The 21,951-nt window shown below is 36.7% G+C and overlaps 1 protein-coding gene across 1 annotated transcript in view; it reads left to right on the top strand.

Annotated features, from left to right (window-relative positions):
* The window catches only part of IL1RAPL2 (interleukin 1 receptor accessory protein like 2), a 919,709-nt gene that overhangs the window by 892,512 nt on the left and 5,246 nt on the right, over positions 1 to 21,951 (top strand). Inside the window, exons 9-10 of the mRNA XM_010963806.3 lie at positions 4,667 to 4,810; positions 10,596 to 10,766. Of these exons, the coding sequence (XP_010962108.2) occupies positions 4,667 to 4,810; positions 10,596 to 10,766 (315 nt within the window). The remainder of the gene's footprint in view (positions 1 to 4,666; positions 4,811 to 10,595; positions 10,767 to 21,951) is intronic.

Below are 21,951 nucleotides of genomic sequence, written 5' to 3'. Positions count from 1 at the left end.
AAGGACTTTTTCTGCCTTATTTACTGCTGTATCCCTAGAACATAGAATATAGTAACTGCTCAAAATCACTTGTTGGGTGAAAATGCTCCTGGACCAGCATAGTAGGGTGGGAGATGGATATCAGGCATTAGTAAAAAAAAAAGGATTTCTTTGAGACCTGGTCTTGACTAGTGTCTATTCTGGGTTGTCAGAATGCACTTATTTTTTAAAAACTTTGACTTTCCAGATTAGGGGATGAAAATCCAAAGACCCCAGCAGCCAGCACATATTGAATTTAAAAAAAAAAAAAGAGGGCTGGATATTAAACATAAGCTAGAGAAGATGTGCCTTCCTTTAAAGGGAAGTCACTACTCTTTTCTAGATTATTGCCATGCCTGCTGGAATGTGAACCTAAGGATATGAGAGCTTCAGTTTTCAAGTGAAGTTGAAAGACTAGATATACGATATTTTGATTTTTAAATATTAGTATAATTTGTGGAAAACATATAGACCAACAAACCTTTTTTTGCCTCATGGTATACCAGTTTGTACTCTGTTTTAGGTAGCAGTTAAATTTTTTCACTGTGCTTTGCAAAAGGATGCAGTTCACCTTCTCTTACTCCATATTCCTCCAGAGCTCTCAAAAATATGGTAGAGCTCCAGAAAAGAGCAAGAAGCTCTATCATCTTGATACAACGTATTAAATCAGAATGAACTCATTTGTCTTGCAAAACTCCAGATATTTCCCTTGGAGTTGAACCTTTTAGGCTTTATCACAACATAGCCTGGCATCAGTAACCATAGTGTTTCCACCCGGAATATGAATATGGCTTGTTTTATGGAACAATAACTTCCTGATGCGCTATAAGTCAGATATTAAAAATGCCCTAAGTGATCATTATGGAGAAGAAACATTTCATGAATCCTTTCACAAACTGAAAAGGCCTTTTATAAAATGAAAACTCGTGTCTAATATATGCAATTAACAGGGTCAGGCTTTCTTAAAGCAAGATGTCCCTTACTTATACATCTTCTACCTGAACCTACTACTACCTCACTCTCCAGTGGACTATTTGCCAATAAGTACAACTATTTTAGTAACAAATCCATTCCTTTTTTTTTTTTTTTTTTGGGGGGGGGAACCAAGGATCTGAACTTACGCTAGGGAAATTCTGAGAATTATTTCTTCTCTGTATATACTCCCTTTCCCACAAACAGAAGCGTATCACTGAATTTTTCTCTCTTTCTCTTCATTACTAGTGCTACTTCCCGACCCTGAACCCCTAACCTGTATAGGAAACCCTCAGGTGGGATTTCCTAACCTGCTTCCCAACTTAAGAGCAAGTTCAAACATTTTCATTCTTCCCGCTCTTCAGTTCCTTGACTTCAGCTGCTATGTGTCCCATTCTATATTGTCTGATCTTAATGTTCCAAGTGAGAAAATAGTTGTGTTCGAACTAAGAAGGTTAAAAGAACTACACATGTACTTTGGGTACCTAGAAAAAGTTACAATCCCATAAATATTTGCTGTTCTGGTTATCGCTGTCCTTGTGAAGTGTGTACAAGACACAATCCAAATAAAATGACTTTCATCTTCTCAGTCAGGAAATGTTCCTAGAAGTATAGATCCTGCAGAGATGGAAAATGGCAGTTGAAAGCAGAAGACAAAAGAAAAGCCAGGTGTCATCTGGGTGATGGCAATTGTGCCCTCTGATTATAGGATACACGTTTCCCTTCTAATGTGACTGCCTGGGCTGTATCAAAGAATACTGGTTGAATCTCAGGGACTAGGTTCACAGTTTTCAACATAGACAGCCATCATTAGGTAATATCTTTCAAAGACATTTTTATAAAATGGACCCCAAAACCACAAAGGTACTTTTCACTCCATGGTTTTCTTCCATAAATTTACTGTTCAAAAAGGTGTCTACTACTTGGGAGCACAAATTGTTCCTGCTGCTGAAGTTTTCCATCTACCTAATAGCAACTCTACTCTGTAAATAACATAGAACTTGTTGGAAAAAATTCCCATTCGGTGACTTTGAAAACAGTTGAAAGCTGTTCTGACCAGAGAGTGAGACACAGAGGGAAGAGAGACAGAGAGACATACAGAGAGAGATTTCAAGAGTTACCATTAAATGAACATTTTACAATAGGAAAAACATGTTGAACCAAGTAACTCAATGACCTAAGATCAAAGAGAAGTCCGTTTTCAGAGTAACCAAAGGGAAAAAAATCATATTGCTCTGTCAACTTAACACTGGCTATTAAGAATGCATAACTGATGTAACAGAAAGTAAGCAAGCAAAGATTGTGATATTGCAGCCCCATGGAGGTCTCATAAGCAAGCCTGCCTTACCACCCACATAGAGGCAGTCAGTGGTTCTTGGAGAGCCACTTTCTGTATCCAGGACAGGAGGCAGGGTTAATGTGTGGTAGGATTATTTTTTACCTGAAATTTTGTAGCTTAATTTTCAAAATGGACACCTCTTACAGCAGGCAGGACAGAGACAGGTTCCAGTTTCCTTCCTATCCCTACTCATTATGTGGCCCCTCATAATGTTCCTTATTAACATAGTTTGACTCTCATAGCAGCTTCACTCCCTTCTTTTTCCACCCTCCTCCCTTCTCCTTCCTCAAAAAGAATGACATTTATTTATGTTTCTTACGCTTCTATTCAGTGATTCTCCTGATTGACCATGCTGTCTCTGGCCACCGCCATCTCTCTCACTCCACCTCCTTTCAAATACCAAATTCTCTATTCCCCCATGAAACCGAAGACTTTTTTTTTTTTTTCACATACTGGACTTCAGGGAGCCCCTCATTCCTCCCTGGTATAGCTACATGATTCTTCAGTACCCTCCCCTGAAGTACCTGAGATCTGCTCAGTCCTAGCATTCAGCCTGGTGAATTGTAGTTTAGCTTTTATCCTTGGAAATGAAATAGCAGAGGAAGCCAAAATTCACTGCAAGTCACCTGTTCTTGAGAAGCATTACCAACAGTTCTATGGAGGAACAGGGAGAAGGATTTTTGTTGTCACCTTCCAGACTGGAACTTATGAAGCTGTCATGTAATAAAGAGAACCTTAAATATGAAGTTCGACTATCTAGGCTCAAGTCCCATCTTGGCCACTTCTTAGATGTGTGCCCTTGGGTAAGTGAATTAAAATACTGAGATTCTTAGATTCTTCATCAGTAAACTTGGACCGACAACTCTTGCCTTAAAGGATCACTTAGAGAATAGACAGTAGACTGGTTGAAAATTTTTATCTATAATATATATTACTTGTAGTATATATTATATATGTTTATCTTTTTTCTTAATCTTGTTCTGTTGAGCCTAACTTATCTTAAGCAATAAATCTATACAGAGACAAGGGACGGTTTCAGGGAAAAGTTTATGATTTTCCTATCAAGAGACCTTCAAGAAAGGCAGTCTGTCATGGTCATCAGTTTGACTTTGGCAGTGCCCCAGAATTGATGCATCCAGGGAGGCTGATTGATGCTAACCAAAGTCATAAGCAACTGATGTACAAACTAAAATGTCACTCCCTTTTTCAGTTTGTAGTTACACAGTAAGCTGAATTAGTAATAAAAGAGTCACTTGGTAATTATGGAATTAGATTAAGGAGAGGTTTGCTAATCTTTAAGGCAGTTTTATCTATATTATGTTGAGACCAGTCAATGTTTCTGTCCCAGAGTGGAAAATATGTCTCTGATCTGGTGTCTTTCAGATTCAGCATTTCTCCTCTGGACATTGCTGAATTCATATTCTAATTTCTTCTCTGACTTCCCCTTTCTCTAAATTCCATGATAGTATCCTCTCTTTTGATGATACATCCTAGATTAGTTACTACCACTAATTAAGCTAAGTCACAGGTAAGTCACTATTCCCTGAGCCCAGAATATATTATGTCTTCTTCCATTATGTGTTGATTTAATTGTTCCAACCCTCAGAATTCTAGGGATGCCCCAGTGGAGCAGCCTAAGACTGCTATCAGGTAGTCTGGTGTTGGCTGAATAGGCCAAGTAATTAGCCTGGGTTTCTCATTCTCTTTTAGTCCCACTGGATATATTATATCACATACAAATTATAGTCATTTATTCAAATAAGTAGGGGAAATGGATAAGCTAATTTCCCCTGGTTACCTTCTATTGGATTATGTTCTACCAAGGTTAAATGAAACAGTTAAATCCTGCAAGCTCATTAGATTTTCTTTGATTGTGAGAATAATTTTATGATGCTGTTCTTCTGTGGAAGAGTAGAGCCTGTGGCCTGAGAAGTATTAGATGGTAATCTTGCTAAGCCAAAAGATAATTAAACAGAAACAAGAAAGTATTGGACCTGGACCCAATACAAGGCAGCTCTAATAGTTCCCTGAAATACACTTAAAGCAAAAGTATATATGTGAGATCTAGACTTGTTCAAAACAAATTGGGAATGACTAATCCTTTTTTGGATAGACATCACTTTTAATAGTAAAATTACTTAAATATTTAGAACAGAGTTAATTTAACAAAAAATTGATTTACACAAATGTATCAAGAACAAAGCTACTTATTGCATTAAGCAAGAATCTTCTGTTAAAAAAACAGAACGGGTTGTGCATCTTAGAGACTAGAAATATGGGAAGTTCCCAAGTGTTGCTGATTTAATTACCTTTTCCTATTTATTTTATTTGTTCCAGATTTAATCTACAAAATTGAGCTTGCAGGAGGCCTGGGAGCAATCTTCCTCCTCCTTGTACTGCTCGTGGTTATCTACAAATGCTACAATATTGAACTGATGCTCTTCTACCGACAGCATTTTGGAGGTGATGAAACTACAGATGGTAAGCTATCTCCTATGGTTCAAATTCAGTTAAAAGGCATGAATTTGTGATTAAGTAAGAGAATATCCCTATTCTTGGGCAATACATGATGAAATATTTAGAGTTAAAGGCCTATGACTAATATAACTTACCCTCAAATAGTGCAGAAAAAAATTTATTAATCTATCAAGAAAGAGAATGAAGAGGAGAAAATATTAAAAATAGATGAATCTGGGTAAATGATATATGGTTGTTCCTTAAAATGGTTTTATTTTTTGAAATTAATTCCAAACAAACAGTTTAACAAAGGAGATATTAGTTGGTCAGGAGATCAAACAATTGCTGTCAAAGCCCTTTTCCTTAACTAAGAAACAAATTAAGGATCAATTCCAATTTTTCCCTCTAGAAAATTTGAATTTAGGTACAGATCATTTTTAGCCCTTCCTGTTATCAAAAAAAATACAAACAAATCATTTAAGAAATAGATTAAAAGCTATGAAGATATTCTTTTTTAAAGCTCGTAGTACACGTATTTTGGATGATTGTGGCACCATTTTCAAAGGTGACCTCAAAGGATAGAAGTTCACAATATGGCTTATAATTTTCTTATGTTTGTTATTTATGGCCCTTGGAAATCTTATGAATACCAATAGAACATTGTATTGAACCTTGTTTCTTTGAACATTCAAAAGTGATTTAATTTTTCAAGAGAACAAATTACCATATTTCCAATTAATACCAATAAGAAATCATAACATATCACTCCTTATGCATAAAGTTCTCACTCACAAACTACTATAAGCCTTGGAAACATGTGTATGGAATGCCTTAGGTAAGTCAAGATAAAGAAGTCCAATTGTAAATCATTACTTTAAAAAGGCAGATTTAAATCTTAGTTTTCATTGTATTTGAATAATGAAGGTTAGAGCTTTTGTTTGTTTGGGTTTTTTGAGGTCCTCAAAGGAGAGGGGTTCATTATTTTATTTTTATAGTGATAGGAGTAGAGCAGAGTGGTGACTGTAACATCCAAACTTTTGCGGAATCTTTGATTTTGGTCTTATTGTTACTATTATGTGAACAATGACATGAGTGTGTTTTCATTAGTAAACTAGAGAAATGCTGTTTGATGAGTACATATGCATTCTCATTATCAAAGCAGTATATTTAACTAAAGATTATAGCAGCCCATTTAAAAGTATTACAGACCCTTATGCAGGCATATCTTAAGAATGAGAAATTCGGGTCTATTCTGACTATAATTACACGCTCCAACTGTATGTGTGAAAATGTAGTCAATTACCCTCAGCTTCTTTGTGTAGTAATTAGTATTGAAAAATCTTACTTCTTGCCTGTACGCATAAAATAAGTAAATGAAATATGGTATTGAGTAAAATTACACTGGTTCCCAAGTGTCAACAGTAGCTGAAGTATCCAATTGGGAATGTTAAAGATGCATTGTCTATATGAAAGTACATGAAAGGGAGTCTCCAGTGATTCATTTGCTTTAGGTCATAATTATAAGCAATTTACTAATACTTTCCATAAGAGGTGATATGATTTATTAAGCTGGGGGGAGGGATATAGCTCAGTGGTGGAGTGCATGCATAGCATGCACAAGGTCCTGGGTTCAATATCTAGTACCTCCATTAAAAAGTAAATAAATAAACCTAATTTCCTCCCCCGAAAATTTTTTTAAAAATTAAATAAAAAATAAACTAATCTGAAATAATTAGTTTCATCACCCATATCCAATAATCTAGACTAACTGATCAGTTGTAATACATATTTGTAAGATTAAATACTCATATTCATATCATAAGATATTTCAGGGATCCAGTGTTCCATTTTGCACTTATATCTGCAATATTGCCCATGTGGCCAAAGATAAGAAGTAAGCTAGAGCATTTTGATTAGAGAATTGTGTAATGATTCCAAGCCAATTGTTTTAGGGGAAAAAATGTAATGTGGGGGTGGGTTTCAAGGGTTTTCATCAGGAAGGAAAGTTAAAATATTTTATATTCCTACGTGGAAACTTGGACCTTAAATATACAATCTCTGTACTAGCTGAATGGAATACTAAAAAGTCAGCGGGTATGTAATGAGAATGAATAAATGAATATTAAAGCCCGTTTTAGAAATATCCAGTTTCATGATGCCAAATGTCAGCTAGATAACCTACCAAATTTTTTATTTCTTTATTTAAATATTTGACATCTCATAGACACACCTTAGTTTTACCCATACACATTTTGTTCATGTTTTCTGTTGATTCAAATCTATAGTAGCATTTCCTGAAAGTTGTTACAAAATGTCATAGTTTTTGTAAAATAATATCTATCAAATAAACCTTGACTTCTTAACCATTTTTAATATAATTCATTTCATTTCAATTCACCAATGATTATTTGACCTTTGAACTATATAGTCATTAAATACTTATTAAGTGTCCACTATGTGCCAAGCACTATGAAAGATGTATTTACTTACATTTTTCATCTGGGTCAACACTATGCACACACGCAAACATACGCACACACACTGGTACTATAGTAGGCATTGAGGACGTAATAATTAACAAAGTTAGACAGTCTTTGCACTTCAGAAGCTAAGGTTTATCATTGTGTTTAGCATAGCCCCAGAAGAACTGGGTTGTAAACAGGAATGGCTCCTTGATGGTGAATGGGATTAAAATGAGATTTTAAAAAGAGATGGACAGTGTGGTAACAGGAAAATTCTTACACAGAGAGTTTGGTTCCCTTCCTTATAACTTCTCTCTTCACTGGAAACAGCATACCTATGGCAACCACTGTGTGAGCCTTCTTCCTTATAATGCGCCGTCTGCATTGTGCTCTGTTTTCCGGTTCCTCAGATGAGCTTAGCATGATTTAACACAGAAGGTTCATTAGCCTTGCCTAGCAAAGTGGTGTTGCTGAATTGGCATTTGGCTTTAAAACAATTTTCAGGACTTGCTGTTGACCTTATTTGCATCATGTTGTTGATGTTGCTCTATCCGTCTTGCTCCTCTTTGTGAGCAACAGCTGTGGTTATTCATGAGATTTTCTTGGCTGTCTCCATAGGGCTGAAGTACATTTTTTTAAACTGTGGCATCATTGCTTGCTCACTAGCTGGCATCCTAGACCTTCTGGGACATCTGACATGGTGACTTTGAGAGCTCTCTTCCTGCTCTGGCCAGCTACCACAAGCTCTTCACCTTTAATTCATCTTAAAGAGAAATGACTGAAACCAGAATCAATTATTTTACAAAGAATGATATGCTTCTAGAATGTTACATACAATTTATTATCCAGACGTGTTGGGTGTTAACACATATCAAAGACATCTATGTTGTTTGTCATAACTTGATTTGGGATATGTAAATATAGCAATATTTTTCTTAAAGAAAGTCTTTGTAGCACCACCTCTATTAGGGTATAGGCGAAGCAAGTAAGGATGTGACCAAGAATATGTGAGATTAGGCATGGTTGAAGGGCAAATAGTCATAGTCAGGACAAGCAATAGGGCAAGAGTCTAGAAGGCCTGGTCAGAAGGATGAGTCAGGTAGTCATTGCAGATGGCTAGCTCAGAGTAGATCCTCAACAAATCACTGTTGAATGAGTTAATAAGTAATTGAATTTAGAAGGGCTTTTGAGATAGGAGAGTTATCAAAATCAGAGGAAACTGGGGTCGAGTCTGACATTATGGAGTTTGGGGCAGCAACACCATCCATCAAGAACAATGAAATACATTCTGCTCATAGAAATGGAGCTGTTTGTCCTTTGGCCTCTTTCATTCTTCCAGCTGTGTATCATCGGCAGCTTTAAGTCCCAGGTGAGTAATTATAGCTGGAGAAAGTCAAGGGCCTGCAGGTGCATCCTGAGCTTGATTGGAACAGGGGCAGAGGTGCTAGGATTACCAGGAGGTTCTTACATTAGTGTTGCTTATGAACATTCTCACTTCCAAGTGGCGTTTTATGCATAACAGTGGAATGTGCCCCATTTGTAAGCCAAATGATCTCAACTGTCGGGGCAGTCCTTCATGTGCATCTGCTTCTAGGCAATCAAGTAACCCAACCAAGTTTTACAGAAGCCCTTTCCAGCCAGAGAACAGGCTAAAGAGAAGCCTCCTGGATTCAGACACCATCTTAACATAAATAACCAGAATTCGTTTCATGTTGGGGTAGTGGAGTATGAAATCTTACCGGAACTGGAACAATATGCTTCTGCGTCGGATTTCTCTAGATAGGCCGGGGATCCCAAGTACTCCTACCATAGGGTATTTATATATCTTTATATGCCTATCATGTATTCCTCCTTTAGCAAGTAGAACCAAATCATTAATGGTTTGGACAAGTGAGTGGCTGCTTCCTTCTGTAAATTACCTTTTGGTCAGGTTTTAGCTTTATTTTCATCAGGCCTGATTTAATAGACAGTATTTTTGTGTTTTAGAAACAAATCCTGAAAAATTTGCTGCTCTTTTAGAAGTATTATTTGCAATTAACTAGGTTTAATAACTATTAATTGTGCCATATGAATCTATGCTCACATTAACTTTTAAAAATAGTTTTTCTATAAATAAAAAATTTTGAAAACCACTATAACTTTAGCAATATGTCCCTTCTAAAACCAGTGGGGACTAATACCTTGAGAAGCTGTATTCATTAATATTTTCAGAAAAAAAAACTACACACACACACACACACACACACACACACATTTTCTCTTTGGAGAGACTGGCTCTGAGCCAATACAGCAAAGGAGGAAAAAAATACATTCTCAAAGCACAGTTAACTCTCTGACTAAATGTGTGAAGGGAAAGCCTAATTTGGCAATACTGGAAGGATGTATATTTTGAAACAAAGGCTTCTTTTGGAAGCTTGTGTCAAATTAGTTGGCCATGGATTGAACAAGAATAACAGGCAATGCACTTGTATAAAACACAGCTGCTGTCTCTAATATTTGGTAATGAACTGCATTTTGTATATGAGGATGACGACACTAACCAACTGGAAATATGGCATGTGCTGCAAGTAGTGTCTCCAGGAGTGAGGCTGGATTATTTCGATCTTCCACACTCTAGGGCCCAGCCCTTCTTGGATCTCTTACGCATATTTCTCCAAACAAGGTATAGTCTGTGACCAAGTCATAGAGCCAAGCCAACTGGCACTGAAAGAGTTCAAATCCATGACTTTGGTCTATTTAGTCCTGCATTCAAACACACTGAGCTAATCATTCACACCAAAAGTCACAAATAATAATTCTTTTATTCTGTCTTCACTATAGGTTGCCCAGGTCATATCATATGACTATAGCTAGGTTATGTTGAAATGTACTAGGTTTCCTATAACACTGCATGTGACTTTTTTCCAATTATTAATGACAGCCACTAATTACAGTGCTTATTCCAGCCTGTTAATGATTACAGACATTTAGAATTTAAAGAGAACCTGCTAGAAACAGACTCATAGACATAGAATACAAACTTGTGGTTGCCAAGGGGGCAGGGGGTGGGAAGGGACAGACTAGGATTTCAAAACTTGTAGATACTAACAGGCATATGTAGAATAGAGAAACAAGATTATACTGTATAGCACAGGGAAATATATGCAGGATCTTTGGTAGCTCACAGCGAAAAAAAAAATGTGACAATGAATATATGTATGTTCATGTATAACTGAAAAATTGTGCTCTACACTGGAATTTGATACAACATTGTAAAATGACTATCACTCAATAAAAAGTTTGAAAGAATAAATAAAGAGAACATGCTAATAATACATACAACCCTTTTGTTGTTCTTTGTATCTAAGACAACAAGGAATATGATGCCTATCTCTCTTACACAAAAGTGGACCAAGATACTTTAGACTGTGACAACCCTGAAGAAGAGCAGTTTGCTCTTGAAATACTGCCAGATGTTCTGGAAAAACATTATGGATATAAACTCTTCATTCCAGAAAGGGACTTGATTCCAAGTGGAAGTAAGTACTTTCAAATTTTGTATTTTAAAAGTTTGGTTTCATTTAGGAAGTTATAAGGAGACTTCAAATGTCAGAGCCAAGTATTTAGATAGTTTTTCTCACCAGAGATTTTATTAAATTTAAATTTCTCCCCAATGCCTGTGTTCTGACTTTCTAGCATCCAAATTTTTTTAAAGGCATTCTCACTTATATTTTAGGCATGGTTTAAAAAGTGTGCCTTAATGGTATTTTTTATTATGTTGTCTAGTGTTCCGAGAAAGTGATGGTCCTTAAAAAAAATCTGCATAAGCCAGTTAAAGTCTTTTCAATGCATTTCAGTTCCAAAGCTGATCTTCTGTCATTGTGCTTCTACTTACACATACAGTCATCGTTACTAATAACTCTGAATTTATGCCTTGATATTCATTTTCAGATTTATAGAAAAATCCACTTAAAATGTATGTGAGGCCATTGGATATGGCACCTTCCCTGTGTATTTAAATTATTTTTAAGAAGTTCTGGACTACATGGGTTTGGATGATATTTTTAAATTATGCTATGGATTGAAAGCTATATTTGAGCTTTCAGAATAAATTCAGGTTCAAGTAAAAATACATGCCTTTTTCCTGTTAATGTTCAGAGTGCTGTACACGATAAAGTGTAAGGTGAATACAGAAAAGATAAGGTCCCTTCCCTCAAAGAGCTTGAAATGACATTGAGGGAAAATAAAGCATTAGAATTAGTTTGCACATGTGTCTATGTTAATATCCTTGAGAGGGGGAGATTAAACTGTGACCAAAACTCAGAATATGGCAATTTATACATATGGGATAAAAACGTTAAAAATCTTATATTTTCAGTACTTCACAATATATAAAATACTTTCACATACATTTTTTCATTTTATCTTTACAATAACCCTTTGTGGAGAGAGCAGGTACTATTAGCCTCATCCTACAGATGAAATAAGGCCTGAAAAAAGTCCAAGACCAGTCAGCTGGCAAATGGTAGAGGTGGGATTAGAACCTAGGTCTGTTTGACTCTGGTCCTCACTCCACTAGATCCCATTAATCCTCAAGAACATTTATTCAGATTGTCAGCAGTCCACTAAGATGGCAGGAGACAAACTGAAACAACCAAGTTTGGTTGTTCATCTCTTTTCTTAGAGCGCATATGTTTCTGTATATGTTTGGGTGTGCATGTGAGGATACACACTTACACATGCATAGAAAGAAACAAAGACAATATTTACTGCTTCATTACTTTCCTGCACCACAAATGTAAGAATTCCCCAAATTTCTTCCCATGATCCTCTCCCCTTTTCTTTCTGTAATTTCCTTCATTTTCATGTCTTGAAATACCATTTCTACTTTGAGTTCCAAGGAACATGCTGATACCTCAGAGTCATTTTTTGTTCTTTTGTATCTCTCTCAAATCCAGTGTCCACTGCATCTTTTCTATTATCATTTCTACCATCCCAGTATAGACCCCAATCACCTCATTCCTGAATGTCAATCACTCTCTGCCTTCCCTATTTTTCCTCCCATCCATCTAATCCCACTAATGTGTATACCTCCTTGATCATGTCTCTCCCCTGTTCAACAACCTTAAATTGCTCATCATTTCTTGTAGGATAAAGTCCATAACCCTTAGCTAAACACTTGTGCATTCCAGTGCCAGCTCAGGTTTATCTCCTAAACTTGTCTCCTATCATTTCCCCTCCTCATACCTTCTACTCTAGCCAAACTGTGCCTTTAATGTACATTGTGTGTCCCTGTGATGCTTTTGTTAATGTTAGTCTTCTATACCTTTACAAATCCTCTTTATCCTCTCTATATCATTGTCTCTGTGAAAAGTCCATTAATAATTTCTCTAGCCTTAGAGTACATGGTGTATAATCACTTGTTTGACTATAAATTTTGTACTCGTATGTGATATTTTGTATTATCTTGTTATTTTATGTAGCTTTCCATCTATTTATGTCTTATCTTTTCAGCAAGATTGTAAGCTCCATGAAGGCAGGGACTGTCTCTCATTCATCATACCCCTGTTAACATCTAGCAGAATACTTGAGCTCATTGGTACTTCTTAGGTGCTTGTTGATTTTGCTCGAATAGTGTTGGTTTAAGACAAGAGGAAATAACAAGAATGAAATAAGTAAGAGTTTTAACTTTTGCATGATGGTATCTGAAAGACATTTTTAACAGAGTGAATGTGAAAGCTAAAAAGAAGCTTTTCACTGAAAGAAAAAAAGTAATTCATAGAAATATTCTCAATCCTAATAAGTATATTGCTTTTTTTTCAGATACTAGAAAGAATATCTACAAGAGATTGATCAATCATTAATGAAATATTAAAAACACCACTTTGCAGAGGGAGTTTGGGATTAACATATACACATGACTATATATAAAATAGATAACTAACAAGGACCTACTATATAGCACAGTGAACTATACTAAATATCCTGTAATAACCTATAATGGAAGAGAATCTGGAAAAGTACATGTATATATGTATTACTGAATTACTTTCTTGTACCCTTGAAACTAACACAGTAATGTAAATCAACTATACTTCAATTTTAAAAAATCCTAAAACTATTTTCTGAAAAAAACCTACCCCTTTACTATTTTTTGGCTTAATTCATTAAATTCCAATTTTTTTTTTTTTTTGCATTTTTGCCAAGAGCATTTTCTTAAATGTTGAAATTCGGCAAAATCAATCTTTAGAATGATAAAATCCTAAATTGTATTAAAGCAATATCATCACCAAAGTGGAATTTATATTCTATGTCAAGTCCTCTTCAGTAGGATTTAATGTGGATTCAAGTTCTGCCTTCTTGCATTCCAAAATTGTTGGCACCAAAAAATGGACAGTATTTGTCAATACCACCAAGTGACTGAAAAATGTCAATCTTCATGTCTGACCATGTCAACGTTTATTATCCTTCTTCTAGACTGGAAAACAATGCTTCCACATTGTGCACATCAGAAAGGGAAATAGGGACAATATGGAACACAGGCGAGCCACTTTACCTGAGACTCAGTAGATGGCACTTGCTGATTGTATAAAGAAACAGCTGTTTTTCATGAGTGCAAGTGAGACCCAGAGAGCATAAGCGTGAGAGCAGTGCACCCCTGAATTGTGTTCTTTTAGTGCTCTTAGATTTTGATGGCTTTACAGGTCAATTGAATCAACCTGCTGTGTCAATTTAGCCAAACAGGTGGTAGAATGTTTTACACCTCAGTGAGTCAGCTAGTTGATTGGCTAGATTGTTGAAATCAATTAATTGTTTTTGGTGTGTCATAGACAGGTCTGAACGTCTTCCTGACCGGGTGTGAGGCTTATACAAGCCATATTTCCTAGTTGAGGACTGCACATACCACATAAGAGATGATAGGAGGTTGTCACCTAGTACATCCTGGCATTTAGAGGACTTATAAAAATACCCAAGAAGATGGCATCAGGATGAACAGAGATTTTATAGTCCATAGAAGATCACTTTAATTTTTTGAGATTATACAACAATCAGCCTGAGCAGGAACTTGAATTCTGGGTAATTAATGGTGCACAGGAAGACTCTTTTCATTTGGGACAACTATGCAGTTTTTAGATGCAACCACTGGAGGGTGTTTGATTTTAATCCTTCCTTCCTGAACGAGGAAATTCATGTTCTCTGAATTCCGATTTGCGAGTGTAACCTGCAGAAGTTCTTAAAAAGGCCCTTTGACAATTTTTCTCTTCCATCAACATTTCAGAGCTGGCTGAGCAGTCACCATGTCACGATTAACGAGTTTTTCCTTGGCATTTTTAGCACGCATTCAGGAAGTCGATGAAGTATATGAATAATATACTTGATTTACACATGAATGACAGAGTAGAACATTTTGGACTTGGTGTATGTGTGTTATTAAAGAAGCTTCTGTGGTCTGTATTTGCAGCCATTGGTACAGATTTTACAGGTTATGCTATATAAATATAGACACATTCCTGCGGGGTGGGGGGAGACTAGTTACAATATTATAAGCTGTGTTTGTCCCTCACATCTCATTTAAAACATGTTGACCCAAGACTACTCCTTCCTCTAAAAACTAGCAATGAGGCCTTTGAGGATTGTAAAAGCAGACTTCATAACATCATTCTTGATCTACAACAATAATTTTCTATGAATCAAACTAATGAAGTCCATGACACAAACCGATTCATGTTTAATGCCTTTACTTTTGATGTATCTTCAGTTTCTTTTGCACCACTCTCATGGTATTCCAACTCAACCTCATCAACACACAAATCTTTCCAATGCATACAGTTTCAAAAATACATGAATGGGTCTCCCCTCCTCTCTCTCTCTCTCTCTCTCATATGACCATGAGTTCTTAAAAAGCTTCAGTATAAACATGTAACTTTCCAAGGTGAGGTGGAGGTGTCTATATCCTTCTTATATGCCCTACTAGGGAAGAGTCCTTTGGCCATCACGAACCAGCACAGATGGGAAGATTTGACACAACTGCTTTTCCTAAACGCTAAAACTAAAAGTCTTCAGATCTGGACATTATTTTCCTGGCAGTGACCTACCTTTCCATTCTTGAGCCTGTGGCCAGGATCTTCCTTATGTTTTCTCAGGTTTAGTGCCTGAATGTGGCAAGAATTCCTACTTTCCAGTAAAAGTTCGGTCTGTCTCTCCCCAGGCTAGAAACATCTGTAGTAGAATAGCAAAAGCAACTTTGTTGCCAACAGGCATTTGAATGTCAGAAGTGACAGGCAACCAAAAGAAAGCCAGATAGAAAACACCCTACTCAAACTGCCTAGAGACACAAACTTGAGAAGTAGAGATTTTCTCACCCGTGCAGCTGCTGGGTTTTGTGGTGTAAAGTACTCAACACAGAGCACATTGTGTTCATGGGGCCCTAGTGGATCCTTTAGGAATGAACAGATGTGCTCTGAAGCTGACATGTGACCAACAGAACCCAGCTGTGCAGTTGAGATCCTGAGATTGGGGACATTTTTGGATGAGTACCATGTAGGCTCTTGAGCCCATCTTATCTCAGTGTTTCTGCAGAGATTAAAAAACATAAAAATAAAAAAGATTGTTGAATTGGGCTGAGGGACACTGATCAGATGGAGAAAATAGCATTCCAAGACTAAAAGTAGAAACAACCCAATCTTGGAGCTTTTGTTTGCCTTTAAGAGAAAGCAAGCGAGGTGCTTTAAAGTGCATACGCGATGCTTAATAAAAATTATAAATTGAGCTAATTCTGGCTGAAGCTTTAGAAAAATCTATAGATGTCTAAGTGGATATTGAAGAGAAAAAAAAATCCTTCAAAGGCTTTTAGCTCAGTTTCCTCTTCTATTCACAGGAAGATTATGAGGATCTCTATGTGAGTTATTCATGCATTATCGCACCAGAGAAAGACACTAATGAGTGAAAAATATTATCATGCATATGTTTGATCAGCCATGTCTGTTGAAATTATATTTATGAATTTGGCCTCAAGTATCAAATGGTGTTTCCATTTGTTTTCATATTCAATTTTAGTGAGTTTCCTCACTTAAGAATCCTAGGACTCCTTCAGTAATTTAAGGGGAAAAATTGTAATGTCTGATTACATTCTTGCATTTGCTAGACTTTCCTCGCTATTCTAATCTTCAGTTTTTCAGTGCTTAGCACTAGCCATGTGATTGTGCTGACAGTGAAATGACAAATGACTGGAGAATACATCTGGTGTCAGACGATCCCTAGTCACTCCTGAAGTGAAGCATGCAAAAAACATTTTTTTACATGGATCTGTAACTACTCATTGCCAATCGTTTCTCTAATAGCCGGACATATTGGACACCATTCAAGTAAATTGTCCTTGGGGAGTAATAAAATCTTTTTCCAGGCAATCTGATGTCTGTGACCTAAAAAGTGTGGGGCAGGGGTGATATGCACAACCATGGAAATTTAACACATTGTTTACAATTTACTCACATGGAATAAAATTAGATATGCCCACCATCCCCTTCATGTTAGAGTCAAGAGAGAGGGAACTGTATCCAATATGTCCAACACGGTGCTGAGGTCATTGGACTGAAATTTCTCATCAAAGTTTGAGGTACAGGAAGAATCCATTGTGTAGAATTTCAATCAGGAAATCTACCTTTTGGGCAGCACAAAGAACAGACACCTTTAAAATAAAAAGGTCTTCTACACAGAAGACCAGGATAAAATTGTCTTAAGTACCAAAGGAACCACAGAAAAGGCTATATAAGGAACAAGTAGGCTTGTTCCATACTTACCAAGATTGCACTGATTGGAATTAGTTATACCTATAAATTTCTAGGGCATTGAGGTTAAGGGAGAAAAGAGGAGGGAAAGGACATTTTATAGACTCTTTGTTTGCTACTCTTCACACTTTCTTTCAATATTCTTTGAATGTGTTCCATTACTACCTTTACTCTCGGTGAAGAGATAAAGATAGAAGAGAAAGAATTCAGAGATGTGGACAACATTCCAGAGTAGATTACACCCCCTCTCATGCTTCCCTGTCCACCCTCTGGTGAAATACTGTAACAAAAGTAAAGGATTCATTAACATAAATACAGCCACCAAAGTCAAAACTGTAAGTAAATATGTCTCCCTGCACTCACAAAGTCTCAGCCAATCCACGGTAACTGTTGATCAGCTTAATCAGAGTCGATTAGAACCTTTACAGAAGTCAACAGAAAACAAAAATCTTGCCAAAAAATTTAGTCCAGTGAACTATCTGTGAATTATCAAGCCAAGGGCTTGGAGGAAGAGGGGGCAGGGAAGGTTTTTGTAAAGCAAGTTAATACCACACACTGTTTAGAAAGCACCCCACACACACACACACACACCTGGCAAAATAAAAAATTTTGTAGCCCCAATCTCTATGGCAGACAACACAGATTATTACATCTCCCAGAGGCAGAATCAAGACCCAAAAGCTTAAGCAACATCAGCCAAGATAAAGAGTAAGGTTGTCAACCTGTAAAACTCTTTCAATAAGTTAGTATTAAACATTATTATTTAAAATGCAGGTTGTATTTTTAATGAGACTACATTACAAAGTACCTCACTGTAAGCCTCTATTTATACCAGAAGACTAATCATTTTCCCCACATATATAGTGCTGAATAATACAGTTTTCTTTGATACATGGGAAACCTGTATTATTTTTGCTGGTTTCTCCATACCAGTCATAGGAGTGGATCCATGTCAATTACTGTCAGAAATTGTCTTGATTTTAAGTCCTGATATATTAACCCATAGGTTTTATAAATATCCCTGTTGATAGTTATCAATTAACCAATATTCACTAAAATTAATGGAGGTATTATCAATTTTGATGCATCCTGTCTCACCCTAATGATTCGTCTAACTGTTACTGGATGTACATAGCTATGGGTATAAGCACATCAAGCTATCAGTATTTGAACCTGGCAAAGTAGTAAATTATGCTTTTGTCTACAGGCTAATTATTTGTCTTTTAACTTTTTAAATATGCTAACTACCCCTAATAATGATTCTGACATAAGTAGAAGTGTCCACACAAAAAGAATTTACAAGTAACTAGTTGATTAGTTTGATAAGTCAGATAGTTAGTAGGCACTAGCAAGATCACATGGAAATTCATGAATAAGTGTGTATTCCCCCTGTCCTTCTGCCTACATCTGCAGCAGAGTCGGAGCCTGACTTTTAGGATTCCTGAGTTCTTTTCAAAAAGTACATACATCCCATTAGAAGCAACTTCTTGAGGCTGCCATTCTTTCTGCTTTATGTTGTCACTTTATTTTTTCCTTCAGTTTACTTTTTTGCTTTGTTAATATAATATCCTATTTTCAAGTCACTTTTGAATATCAAATCCTACTTTACTAAATACACTGGAATTTGGGTTTATACAACTGCCCCTTTGTTTTTCTTTATAAAATTGTGAAGATCACAAATAGATTAAGTGTAATTAGCTTCGTTTCATGTCTGATAATCTAGTGTGGTTTCACAGCCGTGTTTAGAGAAGCAGAAGGCTGTCAGACCCAAACCTCTTTAGTTTTTTCTGTCATTATAAGTTACTTTAAACCAAAATTTGCAAAGACATAACTTAATGACCTTTCATTTAAGGGATATTTTGTATTTTTATGTGGAAAAAAAAAGAGTCTTTTAAGGGATTTCTGCTACTCAGTTGCTAAAATTTGCCTGAACAAGTCAGGGCAAGATTTAGCGAGTATTCATATGTCCTGTGGATTTAGGGATTTTTTTTTTTGAAAAACGTTTCTTTATTATCTCTTCGTGGTGAGAAGCTTTTTTAAATGGTTTCTAAAGGTTTCTAACATGTCTCCCACAAAAACCACAGTCCCACCATGGCAAACACCACTGCCTGTCAGGGACTACGCTAGCTATGGACCAGAAATGTCTTAACTTGATACCTGTTTCAGCTTAGTTTATTTGGACCTTTTCCAAACCTAAATATCCTGATTGGTCTTTAATTCAGGGGTGGCAAATTTTCTCTGTAAAGGTCCAGAGAGCAAATATTTTAGACTTTGTGGATCATATATGGTCTCTGTTGCATCATATTCTTTATTTTTCACAACCCTTAAAATTTTTTTAAAAAATCAATCTTAGCTCACAGGCTATATGAAAACAGGACATGGTCCTAATGGATCAGGCTCCAATTCACAGTCATTGGATGCAGACATGCAACCCCAGGTTAAGGAGAAAATTATTTAGGGCATTTGCTACATAGGAGCCAGCAACAACTCCCTGGCTAAAGATTAGCAAGTAAAAAGTATTAAACTCTACCTATTTGGTCTCCTGCTAATTTATTTATATTTTCCATGATGGCTAGTTCCTGGTTTTTTTCCCCCCGAAGATAAAGAGACAAAAGGTTGAGAAAAGAAGGGAGAAAGGAGCAAGGGAGATAGGCAAAAGAGGAGAGGGGAGGAAGAGAGGGAAAGGGGAAAAAAAGAGGAAGCGAAGAGGAAGGTAAAAGGACAAGAGACACACAGGACAGGCAAGAAAAAAGAAACGGAAAGAGAGAGGTAGAGAGGAGCAAAGGGGGTGAGAAAAGAGAAAAAAAAAAACATAGAAAAATAGAGAGGGAGCCAGAATAGGGAAGCTAGGGCACAGTCTCTCCTTCTTTTCCTTAGAGTCAGGCAGCTCTTAGAGGCACCTCCCCAGCTGCTTTCAAACATTGAGGTTGCTGCCCAGCCACTGATCACCATCCCAAGAAGTGAAATGTGGGCTTCACATCTGAAAACTTCCACTTGGTTGTTCACCAAATGAAATGGAACACGAAATTCAGGGCCCAAGAAAATGGCTCATGTTTTCTTTGGGACACTTGGGCTGTGTCTACCCAGGGAAAATTTTGATGTACTGACTGACTGACTCCAGTGCATATGATTAATGTATATATAGGGCAAACCAGGATAATTCAGACCTTTTTTCTTCCAGAGCAGGTTTTCAGCTGAAATTATCTGGATGGTTGCCTTAACTCTCCACTAGGCTTTGCCAGGATAAGCACAGCTAGTGCAGTATGCAGGAGACAGGGACAACTCCCTCTCTCCAAGGTTCCCTTCAACATCCACACCCTGTGCAGCTGAGCATAGTGGGATCCGTCCTGACAGGCATTCCTTCTGGGGGCAAATGCAAATTCTGCCTAATGACTCAAACCCTAAATTTTGTATTCTGCTTAGCTGTCAAATGGCAAAATATAATACACAGATGACAGGGGAGAACCATATTAGTAGGGAAAAAACACTGTCCTCTGTTCCCTTCCCCGATGGAGAAAGTGGATGATAAAGCCAAAGCCTATGAGATCCCAAATTACTTAGTATGGATGTGTATAGTCTCTCATGACTGTGGATGCTTGAGTTGTCATTTTTTTCTTTAAGCAGATAGATGGGTATAGATATAACTTTTGTTTGTAAAAGCATATTTCAAATGTAAATTAAACTACACTCCAACACAGAGAAATAGTGTTGTTCAGAGAGGTGTAGTTTCTGTGACAAATGTGCTCCTGGCAAGGTTTGTACAGATCATTTTTTAAAAATTAAATGTAAAACTGCAATTAATGAGGGAAGAATATTACTTGGAATAAGCCCTTGGTAAATCATTTTGTAAGGAATTCTTCTATAAAAGTAACTATTAACTCATACGTAACCTGGTGAAATTATATTTTCATGGCCTCCTGCACTTCTACCATGATTCTGGGTTTGGGTTTTGTTTTGTTTTGTTTAGTTTGGAGGAAAGGTGAAAAGAATAATGGGAAAGATGCATGATAGTTTATTTTACTGTATCTTACAGATCCAACTTCTAATGATGAAGCTTCCCACATAACTTCTTTCTTTTTGGGAGCAGAAAGAAAGGAAGAAAATGAAGAGTCAGAGCTGTTGATACATTGGGATAATATTTTTCCACTCTATTGAAACTTTCTAACTTTCCTTGCATTCTATTTCACCAGTTCTCTAAATGACAATTACAGAGTGATAACTTCCCATTACAATTTGTGTGGTGTTTTTGTTTTCTTTTGTGTTTTGTTTTTGTTTTTGTTTTTTTTTTTTTGAAGATTTCAATGCTGATTTTTTTCCTTGAATATGTAAACTCTAAAATGTCTCAAATTCTTAAGAGGTTCCCTCCCCACTTAGAAGTTGCCTTATCCCCTCAGATACAGTCTTTGTAACTACTGCATGAGAAAATCCTGAAATGTATTGAGTAAAAACCAAAACAGCAGTAACAACAAATTGTTAAATAGGCAATTCTCTGTGTATCTTTTTAAAAGTTTTTTTGTTTATCTGTAGGGTGTGTAGAAAGTTTGCTCTTTTTCGCTTGTGAAAGTGTTCTTGCTGCCAAGTGGTGGAAATAAAACCCTGGAAAAGAGAGATCATCTGTAAAATATGCATCTGTAAAATAAGTTTCTCTTTTCAAATGGCTTGTACTGGGCGGTTCAGTGGCCCCGCACTATGTACTGGACGTGACTCCTTGAAAGCAGTCTGTAACCTTGGGCAGATTTGCAGTGACAAATGTTGCTATGCCTCTGTAAGCACTGCTTCTGCTAGAGGGCACTGTACATTAGACAAGGCCTTGTGCTCTGCTTAGTAAAGACAGCTCTCTGTTGCAGCACCTGTGTCCAAGTCTCCATTTGTTAACACATGTGTGTGTTTCCCTTTCTGGCAGATAAGACTGGGAAGCATGGTTGCAAAAGGATTA

The sequence above is a fragment of the Camelus bactrianus genome, chromosome X (genome assembly GCF_048773025.1).
Source record: "Camelus bactrianus isolate YW-2024 breed Bactrian camel chromosome X, ASM4877302v1, whole genome shotgun sequence".
In the NCBI taxonomy this organism is placed as follows: Eukaryota; Metazoa; Chordata; class Mammalia; order Artiodactyla; family Camelidae; genus Camelus; species Camelus bactrianus.
The sequence above is the reverse complement of the archived record's forward strand: the minus strand, read 5'-3'. Positions and strand labels throughout refer to the sequence as shown.